Source organism: Sceloporus undulatus, chromosome 1 (genome assembly GCF_019175285.1).
Source record: "Sceloporus undulatus isolate JIND9_A2432 ecotype Alabama chromosome 1, SceUnd_v1.1, whole genome shotgun sequence".
Taxonomy (NCBI): Eukaryota; Metazoa; Chordata; class Lepidosauria; order Squamata; family Phrynosomatidae; genus Sceloporus; species Sceloporus undulatus.
In genome coordinates this window covers 260003117-260020379 of record NC_056522.1, presented here as the reverse complement: position 1 = coordinate 260020379, position 17263 = coordinate 260003117, and the positions used below count along the sequence as shown (strand labels likewise).

The following is a 17263-nucleotide window of genomic DNA, read 5'->3' as shown; positions in this document are numbered from 1 at the left end:
TGGTCTCCAAACCCAGTCTTTGGGTGCCCATAATCTTTTCCTCAAACACATTATCACTGTCACCACAATCAGATGAGACCAAGCAATGTATCTTTGTGTTCTGCAGTTTGTGTACAACTGGAATCACAGCAGCTGGCTGTGTGGAGCTCTCTTCTGTCCTCAGCACAAGCCAGGTGCTGAAAGACATTGATTTATGGGAAAACCCATTGGAAGATTCAGGAGTGAGATTGCTATGTGAAGGAATGAAACACCCAGACTGCAAGCTTGAAGTTTTGTCGTAAGTACTTAACAAAAACATATCAAAATGCCTGATGGGAAACATATTTTCAACACCAGCTTTATCATTCCATGCATATCTGCTTTCCTCCATGGTCTCTTTGAAATACAAATGAGTATAAAGAATCCAGGTACAGTGCACTCTTTTTATATGCGGGGATCTATTCTGCCCCCCCCGCGCATTAAAAAAAAACCGTGTATGCTCGAGCCCCATTGAAAGTAATGGGGCTTGTGCATGGTGCGGCAGTGCAGGTGCACCATGGGCGCGCACCCCATTAAGCTTAAGCCATCTTGGCTTTCAGCATATGCTGAAAGCCGCCTATAGTGCGCCCACGTATGGCATGGGCACACTGTAATTTGAAAAATACTGTGAGTACTAAATAATTACTAGAAAGCAGTTCTGTAAAGGACCTGCAAAAGGAGATGTTAGCATGATTACCTTTACTACAACGCATTAAGGGTAGAATTTTTAAAATTCTTTTTATCTTCTTCTCCCCGCACCACCTTCATAATAATATAAACCTTTAACATTGAATATTTACTCCTGGTGGCCTTTCATAGCAAATTCCATCCCATGAATATATAAAGTAGTGTTGGCACCCTTCTCAAGTCTGCTGGTAGTGGCATTTGCCCTCCTTCAGTCTGCTGAGACCTCTCCAGTTCTCCAGGAGTTCTCAAAGATTACTGCCACTGGGAATAATCTTTGAGAATTTCTGGAGCACAAGAGAAGTCCCAATAGACTAGAGGAGAGCAGATGTTTAGTTTTGTCAGCCATGTTGGCTGTGGAAAATTAACTTCTGTAGGCTGCTAAGTCATTGTGTGTGTGTGTGGTGTGACTGAAAAAGGCCAGGGCATGTAGATAAATATTACTGAGGCCAGACACCATCATGTGGATTCCGCATACATCTGTGTGTGTATGACTCAGCAGGATGAGCTAATGGCTTATGCCATGTGCTGCAGTGGTTGCATCAACCAAGTCTATATAAGGCTGTGTCTTAAAGTAAACAGTGTGGGTTACAGCAGTAGGCGACAGTGGTTACAAGTGGTTGGTGAGTTGTTGTCTGAGTCTGTAAGAGAGCTATTGCTTGTTCAGAGAGGAACTCTGCCTGTACAGTTCCTGCTCTTGCATATAGCTTTTACTTAGCATTGTAAATAAATATCTTCACTTTGGAGCTGTCCAGTCCAGCTTCTTCATTCCACACTGGTATCTAGTGCCTAGGTGTAGATACTGAAGTCTCACTCAGGCCTGCATTACAAGTGTAACAGGTTTTTCGGGATATGTGGCCATGTTCTGGAAGAATTTATTCCAGGAGCTGTGACCTGCATCTTTTCTGAAACTTGAACCTTCTCTGAATATGCCAGCCACAGCTGCTGGTGAAACACCAGGTATAAACTCCTCTAGAACATGGCCACATAGCCTGAAAAACCCACAAAAAACTATGGATGCCAGCCGTGAAATCCTTCAACTTCACACAGGGTAAATGTTTTCCCCATCTTCAAAAAGTGCGGGGGGGGGGGGGGGGGGGGAGAGGACCCAAATAATTACTACCTGGTTAGCTTGACATCAACACCAAGGAAGATTCTAGAGCAGATCATTAAACAGAGAGTCTGTGGGCATTTAGAAGGTAATTCCATAATTGGAAAAAGTCAACTTGGGTATCTCAAAAACAAGTCATTGCAGATTAATTGTATCCCTTTTTTATATATAAAATTACCAGTTTGGTAGATGAAGGGAATGCTATGGATATAACATGTCTTGATTTCAGTAAGGCTTTGACTAGGTTCCCTCATGAGATCCTTGCAAACAAGCTAGTAAAATGTGGGCTACACAATGCAACTGTTAGGTAGATTTGTAAATGGTTGACTGGCCAAACCCAAAGGGTGCTCAATAATGGCTCCTCTTCATCTTGGAAAGAAGTGATTACTGAGGTGCCACAGGGTTCTGTCCTGGGCCCAGAGCTATTCAACATCTTTGTCAGTGACTTGGATGAAGGAATAGAGAGGACATGCTTATGAAATGTGCAGATGACCAAATTAGGAGAAGTTACAAATAATCCTCCTAATACTTAATACTAATACTTAATACAGGATCAAAATTCAAAATGACCTTAATAGATTAGAAAGCTAGGCCAAAACTTGCAAAATTAATTTCAACAGGGAGAAATGTAAGGTACTGTACTTAGGCAGAAAAAATGAAATGCATAGATATGGGGGTGGGGACAACTGGCTTAACAAGACTACACATGAAAGGGATCTAGGAGGCCTAGTAAACCACAAGTTGAACATGAGTCAACAAGTGTGATGTAGCAGCCAAAAAGACCAATGCAATTCTAGGCTGGATCAATGTCTAGATAAGAGAACTAATAGTGCCACTCTATTCTGCTTTGGTCAGATCTGGGCACCACAATTCAAAAAAAGATGTTGATAAGGTGGAGAGCATCCAGAATGGTGAAGGGGTCTGGAAACCATGCCTTATGAGGAGAGACTTATGGAGCTGGGTATGTTTAGTCTGGAGAAGAGACAGTTAAGAGGTGATATGACAGCCCTGTTTAAGTATTTGAAGGGGTGTCATATTGAGGATAGAGCAAGCTTGTTTTCTGCTGCTCCAGAGAGGACTCAGAACAATGGATCCAATTTGAGGGAGCCCTCGTGGCGCAGTGGTTAAATGCCTGTACTACAAGCCACAAAGTTGTGAGTTTGATCCCAGGGGCTCCAAGGTCTACTCAGCTTTGCATCCTTCCGTATGTCACTAAAATGAGTACCCAGCTTGTTGGGGGCAATTAGCTTACACATTGTAAACCATTTAGGGAGTGCTTAAGTGCATGATAAGGGGTATAGAAATGGACTTGCTATTGCTATGCAAACTATAAGAAAAAAATTTCATCTGAACATTAGGAAGAACTTCCTTGACAGGAAGAGCTGTTTGACAGTGGAACAGGCTAACTTGGAAAGTGGTGGAGTCTCCTTCTTTGAAGGTCTTTAAACAGAGGCTGGATGGCCATCTGTTGGGGGTGCTTTGATTGTGAGTTCCTGCATGGTTGGGGGTAGACTGGATACCCCTTGTGGCCTCTTCCAAAGCTATGATTGTATGATTCTATGAAATAAAGTGATGAAAGCACAATGGATCCAAATGATAAAGAGACAAAGAGGTAACAGAGATTCATCTAACAGAATTTCTTCAGAAATACAGGAGTGGATGCCATGCCCTAAAATTTTCATGAAAAATCAGTAATGAATGCACAACCATTCATTACTGTTGTTCTTTCACAGGATGTGGAACTGCAAATTGACAGCAGCTTCCTGTGAAGACCTCTGCTGTGTTCTCAGCACCAGCCAAAGCCTGAAGAAGCTGAAGCTGGGAAATAACAAACTGGGAGATGCAGGAGTGATGCTGCTGTGTGAGGGGCTGAAGCACCCAAACTGCAAACTGGAGACAATAGAGTGAGTTTTGCTGCTAGCTTCCTTGGCATGCAACATTCATTTGAGGAACTCTGGTGGAGTAAGAAAAACGTCTTGAGACAGGGATGGGGGAACATTTTTCACACAGAAAGTTGGATTAGCTTCAGGCAAGGGCAGTGGTAGTGGCATGCTACCAACAGTACGTGGTTGCCTTGTCCAGACCTGTGTATACACCCACACCTTCCAAACTGCACTTAGAGGTTTGCTTTGGGTTTGGGTTTTTGTTTGTTTGTTGTTTTTTACATCTTCCATTTGGACTAATGGAGCTTTTGGAAAGCCTAAAAGCAGTGAGCTGGCGGTAAGAAGCAGGAAATATCTCTTGTCTATGACTGGAGAGGAGAGGATTTCCCTGCCAGAGGTGGAGTCTGAAAATAAATATGGTCATTTAAATGGAGTTCCCCCATCCTCCAATAATATTTGGTTAGCCTATGAGGCAGAGATTCCCTCTCCTTGGCCTTAAAGGGTTATAAAAAGTCAGATAAGGCATTCTGGTCATCTTTGTACTTCCATTTTTTCTACACTATTAAAAAGCAGCGTAACTAAACTATCAGAATACTAAAATCATTCCAGGAGATGAACACAGCAATGGACATGCCAGGATTGAATAGGTTTGTGTGGCCAAAGAAATTGTTTTAATTTAAACTGGTTTAAATACCACAATATCTATCATGAAGAACTGATTCTGTGGGTATGACCAGGAAGAGAAGGGTCCCCTTGCTGAAAAAGAGTTCAGGAGCACCACAAAAACGGACAAACCATCAGAATTCCTTGGGTGGGAAATGTAAAACTGCCTCAAAATAGGCATAGTGGGATCTCAGCTCTGGGGCAAATGCAGCCCCACTGAGGTCTCAATCTGGCCCTGTGGCATTGATGACCATAGCCTCTTCCTATATTGGTGATTTTCTAGCTTTTGCTCAACCAGACACACACCCCAGTCTAAACAGGCTCAGGAACTTGCACTAAGCTCTTTAATCCATTATATGGAGGCAATTTAGCTCCCTATCCTTTGCCTTTCCTTCCCCACACATATGAAGTGCAGATACCTCAACAGCGTCCCTTGAATTAAATTTGGTCATTAGGCTGAGAGGGTTCCACACCCTTGATTTTAAATAACATACATTTTATAGTATGTAAAGAAGCATCCTTAAATTGCACACACTTTCTGCCAATGTACAGAATGCATGAGCATTCACCCACCACCACCCCTCCCTCCCTGTTTTTACAGTTTGGATACTGAAGAGTTGAGTGAAGACACAGTGAGAGAGCTGAGCTACCTGAAACGGATGAAGCCTGAGCTGGTTATAGACACATAGAATGGGCAGCAATGGTGATGGAAAGCTGGAAGTGACAAGTATAGAGTTTCATCCAGAGCAACACCTGTGGGTGCTCCACTGAAGCATGTCAGCTACTGAGACTGTGGAGCAAGAATTCAGGCTCCCCTCTTCATCATTAACTGAAGCAACAGCCAGACAAGAAGAGAAAAGATATGTTGGCCTTGATTGGATCTCCCCCGCCACACCTTCCTAAAATCCTCTTTTTCCATTTTAGCAGGCAGCTTTCCTTTTGGGGGATTCAAACTGATTACCCTTTGTTTATTGAAATAATAAACATATTTCCTATTGTGTGTGTATCTGGCTTCAAATCATCTGCCGATTAGAATTTCATAGGAGTGTTTCATTAAGCTCTGCCAATTCCTTCCTCTGAAATTCATCCTACTAAACCTTTATTCCGTATTGTTTCATCTATGCATGTGGTTGAATCACACATATTGCTTTTCATTGATTATGTCCTCTGAGTTCGCCTTAGGTTTTAAAAGAAGGCATGGGAAGCTTCAGGTATCCAGAGCCCAATCTTCCCACCTCAGAAACTTGAAGCCCATCTCCAGTTTTATAAAAACACTGTTGGGGAAGGGGAGAAGGTGATGGGAGGTCTTAAAGAAGTACACTAGTCCCTCCACATTCACTGGAGTAGGGACACAGGACCCCTGTGAATGTGGAATAACCACACATAACAAAAACACTATGTTTTTCCTGAGAGAACATTCTCTAAGAATGTCTAGGTCCTCCAGTGCAACTCTGTGGTAAACATCTGCCAGATATTGACCACAGAATTGAACTGGAGGCTCTACAAATGTCTAGTGGGGTGTTCTCTCTAGGAATCTCTAGGTCCTCCAGTTCGACTTTTGGTTAAAGTTGACCATAGAGTTGCTTTGGAGGACCTAGATATTACTAGAGAGAACATATTAATAAAATCGGTGAATAATCAAATCTGCAAATGTGGAGGGACGAGTGTATTGCCTTCCCATACCCATATAGGGGAGGCACATCAGTTTGTGTGTGAAAATGGGCATGCAAGACCCTCTGGAGTCCCATGGAAAGCTGATAGAGGCTTTGCATCTGGTGGCAGCTGTCCATCTGTGCTCATTTTTTGGGACTGATATATCTTGACTTGCTTATACTACACCAGTCTAAAGAGGCTCTAGTTCCCCTATGGGAAAGATTCCTTTTTTACTCATCACCTCTGGAAGGAGAAGGATTGTGCCTGGCCATCTATACTGTGGGTGTAACTCCACCCACACATTTCTGTGTCCCTTCCACATCCAGAGGGGTGATCCCAAGTGCCCTGTGCATTCATTGATGGGTAGGCATCCAGGCCCCACCCAGCTTCAGATCTCTAGAAATTCCAGCAGAATGACAACATCAACTCTGTACTTCCAAAACTGCACCAAGTGCTATTTGAATGTCTCCTATTTCCCCAACTAGTAAAGGCCACATTAGTGGGCATTGGAATCTGCCATGGAGAAAGGGAGGGGGGTGTTGTGCAAGAAGATACTGAAAACTGAATACCTCATTCTGCAATGTCTAATGAACGGCATCTGTGCATGTAACTCCCATGTAAAGCATGTTTCTAGTCAGTATTTCCAACCAAGCACTCATTTTCTACCATACAAATGTAGGTGCTCCATAACTCAAGGACAAAACATGCACATGAATGGGTATTTTTGGACCCGCTACATCTCTTCAGCAAAGTGAAACAAAAACTGATTGACTGTTTGCTCTCAGAGAAATGATTAATTGAAAAATTGATTAAATGGGCATGGCTTCCAGTCTGCAAATTTTCTCTGAGCAACATGTAAAACACACACACACACTCCACCTATAATTCAAACACAGCATTTTAAACAGAGGCAGCATAAAATAAATGACCAAGTGGGAGGGAGGGAGCAATATAGAGGCTTAGCTAAAAATAAATCAGAACACGCTTAGTAATTATTAATGCTCAGTTAAACCTGTTTCTGGCACCCACTTCATTGTGGTGATGATAGAGTGGTGGCTGTGTGCTCCATTTGATGACTGAGCCTTCCAAAGGTCAGTTTCAGGGACGTAGCCGGGGGGGGGGGGTGGGGGGGTCCAGACTCCCCCCTTCAGGCCCTGGGGGTGTTCAAGCTCCTTCCTCCCTCCTCCTCCCTTCCAACAAAACCACGGAGAACTCGGAAAGGGAAAAGGGGAAAGACAAAACAAAAGTTTCAAGCTCAGAGAGAGAGGGGAAGGGGAGAGAGAGGGGGGAGGGGGAGGGAGTGGGTCCCTGTGATTTCTTTCCCTTTCGATTCCATCAGAGTCCAGCTTCCACTCCTCCTCCTCCTCCCCTTGTTTGCCAGAATAAAAGTCTCTTCAGAGAAGGGAAGGAAGGGGAAAACGAAGGAAGAATGATAGGAGAGGATGGAGGGAGGGAGAACTGAAGAAAAGAAAAAAGGAAAGGGAAGAAGAGAGGAGAAAGAAGGAGGAGGCTTCTAGTAATAAAGAAAGGTGACTTCTACTTTACTTTCAGCATTTATTCCATATACAATAGAGTAAAATATAATAAAATAAATAATAATAAGAAAATAATATATCCCTTACCAAAATGCTGAGGACTAGATGTATTTTGGATTTTGGAGTTTTTCAGAGTCTGGTATATTTATATATGTCTAATGGGATATAATGGGAGATGGGATCCATGTATGTCTCATGGCATCTCTATACATAGACTGAAGGTAATTTAATACACAGTGGTTTTCAAAATAATGTTGTGCTTCTGTACACTGAGCTTCAGCAAAAGCCTGAGACCACTATTCCTTGTATAATCAAATCAATAATTTCCTAAATCTTCAGGATTTCCAAGTTTCCTTGAGTTGGGGGTCAGACCAGATGCTCTCAGGGTCAGTTTGGGGTTTTGGAAGTCCAGAGAAAGAGACTCGGACTCTACTCTGTACATTTCTCCTGAGAATGGACCATGTTTTCAAAAACAGTCATTTCTGGATTTTTGCAACAACAAAAAAGAGAGAGGGTCTTGATGCAAAAGCAAGAGGTTTCCTTCCAGCCTTGTTTTTCTCTTTTTTAAAAGACAAATAGAATAAAATAACAGTTAGCTGGCCCTTTTTCAGCATGTCAATGGGATGCTGATGGAGAGTTCCTGCATGGCAGAATGGGGTTGGACTGGATGGCCCTTCTTGGGGTCTCTTCGACTCTATGATTTTTTTTATGATTTATTAATTAATATATGGAATCATCTAAGACAATGAATCGAGGCGTGGAGTCCTATGGCCCGCTCCAGGCAATGCTACTGCAGGCCCCACATCCAGACGCACCAAGACTGCTGGGAACTGCACACTGCAGAAATAATCCAGTTCGACACTACTTTAATGCTATGGAAAATCCTGGGATTTTGTAGTATGTTGTGTCACCAGAGCTCTCTGACAAAGAATGCTAAATGTCTCACAAAACTACAATACCCAGATATTGTTGTTGTTTTGTTGTTTGTTTTCTTATATCCCGCCTTTCTCCCAATATACGGACTCAAGGTGGTGATTTTCCATAGCATTAATCTATAGTACTGTATATCTTTCACAATGTAGATGGACACCTCCATTACAAATTTGTTGAGGATGCTTTGACGGGAGTTCCTGCATGGCAGAATGGGGGTTGGACTGGATGGCCCTTGGGGTCTCTTCCAACTTAGGATTCCATGATTCTGTAGCACTCTGAGCCTACTGTGATTTTAATTGTTTTTAAATGTATAAAGTTATAAAGTCTTATAATGCAAGCCATGCACTGATGGACTATTGCACTATAATTTTTTATTGCTTGATTTTATATACCCTGCTTTCTCCCAAAATGGATTCCTTAAGGGGTTTGTTTATTATAAAAGAAAGGAACGTATAAATGGCTTGGAATAAAAATCATGATAGATAGATAGATAGATAGATAGATAGATAGTGTGTGTGTGTGTTTGTGTCTTAAAATTAAAAACCCCTCTTGGAATGGGAATGAAGTTGTGTGGATGCAGCCTGGGTTTCTAGCTCAGCTCAGAAGTTGGAATACAGTGTCTCAAAGCATGAGCAGAGTGTCTTTGAGCATGAAAGAGTGACTGCCGCTCATTGCTTGAGAAGCTGCACTTTGCTTTATTGAGCTGAATTTATCTGATGTAAACACCTTCAGAGGAAGGGCTCAGTTTGCATCTGCACTGAAAAAATAATCCAGTTTTGATGCCACTTTAACTGCCCTTGGCTCCAAGGCTGGGATTTCTAGTTTCTTGTGGCACCTGACAAATGTCTCAACAGGTCCTCAAAACTACAGATCCCAGATTCCATTGCACGAAGCCATAACGGAAGTTAAAGTGGTGCCATCGAGGATCAGGGTACACACTCGACCCTCTTTTTGTGTCTTGGGGGGCTCTTAGCCTCTCAAAATGGTGGCACTAGTCTTGACCCCCCCCCCTTCTCAAATCCTGGCTACATCCTGTCAGTTTGCCTTGCAGTAGAACCAGCCCAGCTTTTCTGTGTGGCATTTGCGGCTTCCTTGCAAGTGTTAGCAGGAATGTTTTGGTAAAGGAGTTTATACCATATCTCCGGGGAGATCTTGTGAAATGGTTCAATTCAATCTGACAAACACAATAAGGTTTTTAAAAAGAAAGAAATCGGGGCTTTCTTTGTACTGAGCGACTAGTATTGAGAAGAAAGAGAGGAAGTAGTCATCATTTTCTTTGTAAGAGATGACTCGGAGAAGTACACAGCATAACGAGTTTTTGGGCTGAATTCACACCTGTAAAATAATCCAGGTCCGGTGCCCCTGGTTTCACCATGTTACACATACATCTACTCATAATAACCCAGATTCAAATTGCATTATCCTGCCCAGATTCAAATGGCACAAAGCGGCTGCACTTTCCTCCTTTACCAGCATACAGAAACCTATCATCTAATCTTTCTTGCTTTCCTGTCAGTCCTTACTACCCACCTTCCATTTTTATTGGATGGCTCCCCACTCAATTTCTTCCCCCCTTCATGCCCCATATTTTATCATGAGTGAGAGAGAATTTTAAATTCACACAGACACATGCACATACATACATGCAAAAGGACTACACTGTGAAATGGGCGAGTCAATAATAGGAAGGTGTTAAATCGGGCAGCTAATCCATATCATTGCACTGCTGATATTAATGGTATTAGGTCAGTTTACAATAACCAGCTGTGGAGGGAAGCTGGCTCGAGGTTTCCTCCCTGCAGTCTCGCAAATGGTAGGTGCCCCCGTGTCACCTTGTGCATGTGTGCACTTCCTCCATCTTCCAACAAACCACATCATTTCTTTGCATAACCTGATGGCAAGCACTGTATCCATTCAGCAGTGGGAAAGTGGGAGAAGGGGAGTGTGGTGGGAGACCAGAGAAGAGAAGTTTGTTTCAAGGAGGCAGCTGTGTGCATCTGTACTCTCACTGTCTACACACACGCGCGTGCGCGCACACACACACACACACATCTTCTGTGTGATCCTCTGTCAGCCTCAGAGAGAGAAAGAGAATACTTTAAAAAAATCACATCTCCATTTCCTGCCCCTTTTCTGCTTTGGTCCTTTTGTTCCTCTATCACATTCTGAGCAGTAAAATACACAAGGTTGTCCCTTGCTGCAACACCCCTGCCTCACTTCTCCTCCTACACCAATCCCTTCCCGCCGCACCTACCCCCCCCCCCCCATCACACCCATACACCCTACCACTACCTCTGATTCCACTCCAATCCAGGACATACATTTAAAAAACCACTTTTCCCTAACAGTTGTGGAGTAAAAAGTGAGTTTTTTTAAGATTGCATCGATGCTTTAAAAAAGTGCTTTCACTGTGAAAATATGTGCATATGTCTTCCTACAGCAAAGAAGAGGGTGTTTATGGCCTTTTTGCTATGTGAATCCAGCCTTGCTCTCTGATCTCTCCAGCTGGTGCCCCTTGTTTGAGATACTTCAGGATTGTCTGGGAGGTTTTAGCAGTACTTCAAGTCCTTTAAAAAATGGCAGCCCTGGCAGATGCCATTGCTGTTTGCTTCAAACAATGTATTTTCAGTTGAGACCAACTTAAATTCCTGAATGATTGTGAAAGGAGAAGTAAATGTTCAGCCAAAAAGCATTTATTTTAGAAATTTCAGTCTGATAGGAGATAACTTCAGATTTCCCAAAACTGGGGGTGATCTGAGGAAAATGTTGGTAACCAAAAGGTGCTGCCAGCTGTAGAAGGAAACTGATTCTTTCCATTTCTGAAAGGCCAAAGCGTTCATGGAATGTCTGTGGGGGTCTGAAGACTGCTGAAGTACCACACTGGAAATATTAAATATATGCTGTGTGGTACAAGGACACAGCCATAGTTATAGGGAGCATTTAACTTCCTTGTTGAAACAGCTCCCTGACTACCGGTTTGTTTCCAGGCAAAATTCAAAGAGCTGATCAGGACCTATACAGACTTACATGGCTTAGGTCCAGGCTATCTGAAAGGACCTTATCTCTCCATACAAACCTGCAATAATATCTGTTCAAAACACAGCAAAAAAGATGCATTGTTACATTCTAAAATGTTACTGTGCCTTCATACAGGAAAATAAATACTAAGAATAAGTAACTTTGTTAATTATAACTAGTTATTTCCAAGATCTATTTGTTTTGTTTTGTTTTGCTGCAAGAGACATAGTTGTCCCTTTGGCAATAGTTAATGCAATGTCTAGTTTGACCAAATTGCAACAGAACATAGCAGTAGAAGGACTTGTGGTGACTGGGGGTGTGTGTCTATGGCCCCTTATCAGATGAGTGTGGAACTGGGGGTTTTGCGCACGGGGTGGTTTCGAATTCGCGTTATTTCGCACAATACCATACATACCACATTGAATGGCCCAACCCGCACTCACGTGAATGCGCGAGCTGCCGAACTGAATGCGTACTGGCTCCTCTTTTTGGAGCGTGTTGGCCAGTGCGCTGATAGGGGATTGGCGATATCCTGGATTGGGGCTCTGTTCGATCCAGTGCGAATGGGTCCGGGTGTGACTACCCAGTCCTGAATTCCATCGCAAGACCCCAGATTCCATTTTTTACTTCCGGTGGGCTTTCTCTCTCTCTTGCCGGTTCCAGGAAGGCGGGGGGGGGGCGGTGCCAGTGGCGTCCTCCTCCTCCTCCCGGCTTGAGAGGCTCCCGGGCTGCATCCCGGCAGGGAAGAGGCGGCGGGCCCGCTGGAATCGGGGTTCCAGTGGCCTCTCCTCCCTCCTCCCGGCTTGAGAGGCATCCCGGCTGCATCCCAGGCAGGGAGGAGGCGCGGGGGCCGCTGGAATCGCGGTTCCAGCAGCCTCCTCCCTTCCTCCCGGCTTGAGAGGCATCCCTGGCTGCATCCCAGGCGGGGAAGGGCACGGGGCCCGCTGGAATCGCGGTTCCAGCAGCCTCCTCCTCCCCTCCCCGGCTTGGGAGCCAGCTAGGCTGCCTCCCAAGCCGGGAGGAGGAGAGGAGGCCGTTTGAAACGGCGGTGATCGCCGGATTCAGCAGCCCCGCGCCTGTTCCCTGCCTGGGATGTAGCCCAGGCTGGATCCCAAGCCGGGAGGAGGAGGAGGAACTCTTAATCAAAGCATCCCCATTACTAGATGGCCATCCGCCTCTTTGACAGCCGCTGGAACTGCTCCTCCCCCCCCCAGAATACATACTCACACACTCACACACACACACGTAGAACCGGCAATTGCTAATTTGTTGCAAGGGAAGGTCATGGTAACGTTAAAACCAAGCAGGAATGTAGAGAGGAAACAGACGGGCAGGGTATCGCGATTGTTAATGTGAATGAGCTGGCCTCCAACTGTTTACCGGGCTGTCATGACGTGACCTCCCCTTTCACCCACCCGGAAGCGTTTAAGGTCGCACCCATGCAGGGCACCACTGAGCATGTGCGAGGGGGCGATACAAATCGGCCATCCTCATGTTGAGCACCGGGTGACAAGACAATTCGGCACTGAATGCACTTCGCGCGAATGTGGATTGGCCAATTTGAATCCTGCCAATGCGGAAGGACTCCCAGGTATGACTGTACTTTGCGAAATAACGCGAATTCGAATCACCCAGTGCAGAAGACCCCCAGTTCCACACTCATCTGATAAGGGCCTATCAGTGGCAGCAGTGAATCTGCGCCAGGTTTTAGTATGAACTCTAAAGAGCTACCCAGGATTTGGAACCCTATCTCCCAAATACATTCAGCACTTTGTATAGCCACTTTAAAATCTGGAATAAAACTCGAAGCAGATTCACTACCATACTGACATGGAAACCACCAGCTACTACTGATCCATTAACCTATTCCATAGTGCTATTTTATTGTAAAAATACAGAAATTGTATATGCATTGCCCAGTCTTTCTTTCCTGCCTTTTTAGTGAACAGCTGCTAGATAGAGTATCTTGAATGCCTCTGCAATCCAATAAAGCTTCGAAGAACTAACTTAAGAGAACTGAAATAAGAAAATGCTTTGGTTTTGTTAGGCAACTTTACTGCTTAAGCAGCAGAGACCTTCCTATAATTATAGCATTTTGTAGTCCTTGTAAGTAGTTTAATTCTGATTTATTTTTTTTCTTTCTCTTTGTTGGATAAGTACAACAGAGGTGTCATGTTCTGGGAGGAGGATTGAGGGAGCTGGATTTGTCTGATTATCACATGTTCTGCTTCAACTCCCTTTTCTTTATGGTTTTATCTCCTTTCAGTTGATATTTGGATCATAATCTTCTCAGGGCAGGTTGGGAAATGTCAGCACAATTGCTGGGTACAACAACCACTGTCAGCAACTCAAACGAGTCCTGTGGTTAAATCAGACCTTTTGAGCAGAGCTAGCAATTTTAGAAGCAGAACTGTGGTATCAAAGCCAGTTGAGATAACAGCAGCTGGATGTCTTCCAGGAACTGTAGCAATGCAGGAACCTCCGGGGACACACAGCAAACCGATGCCAGACTTCTACTGATAAACCACCAGAAAAGCCAAAGCTCCCGAAGTGCTCTTTATTCACAGTGCTATAATACAGATACAGATCTCTCCAAACTCCACAACGCATACCAAACCAACTCCAACTAACAAACCCACAAGCTATCACTTGCAACCCCTGGGTTTATATAGACTCCAGACCATGTGGTCTCCCAAACCCAGTGAGTTCCTGTGTGTAACCATGACATGTGTCCCCTGTGTAATCCAGACACATGTTTCATCATCCATGGCTACGTGCACTTGGACACCAAAGTGTCCTTGAGCCAATGAGCATCAGCTGAGCTAATCAACCTTGTCCTTCTGCTGAATGCTCATGGTCAAACACACACACATCAAGCATTTCCCTGTGTGCTGTGTTTTAACCCTTGAGACTCTGACAGGAAATTCTCCTCTTGGGGCTTTTTAAAGACTCCGAGAGAGAGAGAGAGAGAGAGAGAGAGAGCTACAGAATATTCATTGTGCATCCTCCAATCTTTGGCCTCAGTTCCTACCACACTGTTTCACAAGTTTTTACATACTAAATATGCATACACAGTTGTCCTTACACATTTGTGTAAATTTACAGTGATATATAAATAAAGCTTAATAATAATAATAATAATAATAATAATAATAATTATTATTATTATTATTATTATTATTATTATTATTATTATTATTTGTGGCTTTGACTTTTATGCATTTGATTATTCATTGATTTGATTAATGTGTTCTCTCTAGGAATTTCTAGGTACTCCAGTGCTATTCTATGGTCAACGTCCACCAGTAGTTGCACCAGAAGACCTAGAGATTCCTAGGGAGATCATTTCTCCAAGCATTTGTATGTTCTCCAGTGTAATTCTATGGTCAAGCTCTGGCAAATGTTGACAACATTGTGCTGGAGGACCTAGAGGTTCCTAAAGAGGTGTTCTCTCAGGTAAAAAAAGGTTGATTTTTTTTAAAATTTGCAGTTTTTCCACTTTCACTGGGGCCCTGTACCCCAAATCCCAGTGAATGTGGAAAGCCCACTGTAATCATTTAAGAAAAGAACCTTATTTAACAAGAGAAGGAAAAAAGTTGAAATTTTATGATTTGTCTCTACAAGCCCAATATATAAATAGAATTAAAACTTCTTAAATTAGAAGAGGGGAAAGCTGGGGAATTGTTGTTGTTGTATTGTTATTGTATTATTTTTATTAAGTTCTACAACTACCATCTGACAGCAATATGTTGCAAAGATCTTGCCACTATTCTCCATGCCAAGAAGATTTTTATGTACTTGAATTTATCTGGGGGCCTTCAGAAAGATCCTGGATTCCACCTGCTTTGTAGAGGATTCAAAAGCCCTGACTGCTGAGTACAGAGACTCTGGTGAGTTATATGTTGCCAAAAGAGCAAAACAACAGGAACTGGTTGTAAGGAAAATACCTTCCCATGAGTCCTCCCTTCTCCCCATTGCTGCTCCTCAGGATTTCAGCAGCAAGCTGGAAGGGGAGAGAGAGAGAGAGAGAGAGAGAGAGAGAGCTCTTTGTGGGCTGTGGGTGACTCCCATGTCAATAGGGTGATTAATCCACTCTGGGCTCTACAATGCAGTTTTAAGGAACTGTTTTAAGGATAGCTCCTTTAAAAGCTGGCATAACACCCAGACTCATCACTCCATTGACATAGATGCTTAATGCTTTGCTTCAGAATTGACACTTTTGAGGATCTTCATAGCTTCTACTGAGAAGTGACCACACAGCCTGCCTTATAAATCTGGTAAGAAGTAGTTTTAATGAAAATAAATTATTATTATTTTCATATTATGTATGTGTACCTCGTATCTCAGGTCTAAATACCCTGAAAGCAACAGATCCTGTCTGATCGAAGCTAAGCAGGATCAGCTCTGGTTAGGACTGGAGTTGAAAATCTCATTTCTTTTGCTGGACTGAAAAGAAACAAGTGAACCAGGCTCAAGGTGTTGTAGCTCAAGTTCTAGTCCTGCTCCAAATGAGACAGTTTTGAATTCCGCCGGCAAAAGGTTAAATGTACGGCAGTCCGAAAAGAAGGACAAGTGCTTCCCCCTGTATGTGCCCCAAATGAAGTGGGAGGAGGGAAGAGGCAGTCCAAGCACCCCCTTCCTGGCCCTCCTAGGTTCTGTCTGTTGGGGTGCGCTTGTCCTCCCTTTCTGGGTGTCGGCTTGCCATCTTTCCCAAATGGTGGAAGAAAAGACGACCTGAAGGAAAATGCCCCAGCTCCAAACAGATGGTCAGCCCTCCAATTACAGAACGGTGTGGGCCAAACAGGACCTTTGTGGCCCTAAAAGCCCAGTGGGTGGTGGATGAAGGTCTGAGGAGCCACCTGCATGCATCATAGAATCATGATCCTAGAGTTCAAAGGGACCGCAAGGGCCATCCAGTCCAACCCCTGCCATGCAGGAACTCTCAATAAGATCATCCCCGATAGAGGCTATCCAGCATTTGTTTCAAGATGTCCAAGGAGGGAGACTCCACTAGAACTCCAAGGAGTGGTGTCCACTGTCGACAACCCTTACTGTCAGGAAGTTCCTCCTAATGTTGAGGCAGAATCTCTTTTCCTGTGCTTGCTCCTCCTCAATATGACATCCTTTAAGATTAAACGGCTGTCATATCACCTCTTAACCTCCTCTTTCCCAAGGTAAACATCCCCACTCCGTATCATCCCTCTGGCATGGTTTCCAGACCCTTCACACATTTTAATAGTCGCCCTACAGTGGACGACCTCCCCAGTTTTCCCACATCCTTTTTAATGTGTGCCCAGAAGGACACAGTACCAGCGATGCCTGACAAAGCAGTTAGAGTGCCTGATTACCCCTTGAGCAGACACCTATACTTCTCTTGATGCAGCCTAATCACATTGCTTTTTGCTGCCACATTGCACTGCTGACCTAGTTCGTGTTGTCAATTTTGACCCCAATCCCTTTCCCACGTATTTCTTCCGCCAGGTGTCCCCCCATCCATACTTTTCATTTCCTTTTTCTGCCCTATTGCAGTACCTCCTTTCTCTTGTGTGAACATTTCATTTGTTAGGTTTGCTCAGCTTTCTAGTCTATTCAAGTCATTTGAATTTTGTCCTGTCCTCTGTATTATTAGTTACTCCTCCTCATTTGGCGTCATCTGCAAATTTGATAAGTATGGCCCCACTTTCTGTTCATCCAATTCTTTAAAAGATTTGAATAGTACTGCCCAGACAGAGCCCTGTGGGACCCCACTGGTCCTTCGCGCCAGT

General features: G+C 43.8%; 1 protein-coding gene and 1 long non-coding RNA gene across 3 annotated transcripts in view; both read left to right on the top strand.

Moving 5' to 3' along the window:
* Window positions 1-5359, top strand: part of NLRP12 (NLR family pyrin domain containing 12) — a 38992-nt gene extending 33633 nt beyond the window's left edge. Inside the window, exons 10-12 of one of the 2 annotated variants that reach the window (XM_042446902.1) lie at window positions 107-277; window positions 3547-3717; window positions 4961-5359. In XM_042446902.1, coding sequence (XP_042302836.1) covers window positions 107-277; window positions 3547-3717; window positions 4961-5048 — 430 coding nt within the window. In that variant the 3' untranslated portion in view covers window positions 5049-5359. The remainder of the gene's footprint in view (window positions 1-106; window positions 278-3546; window positions 3718-4960) is intronic. The other variant, XM_042446903.1, reaches the window with a different exon arrangement.
* Window positions 5360-6897: 1538 nt separating this feature from the next.
* On the top strand, window positions 6898-15962 carry LOC121919459. Its single transcript, XR_006101482.1, has 3 exons — window positions 6898-7103; window positions 15241-15388; window positions 15707-15962. It is a non-coding gene; the product is annotated as an uncharacterized LOC121919459 (long non-coding RNA).
* The last annotated feature ends 1301 nt before the right edge of the window (window positions 15963-17263 follow it).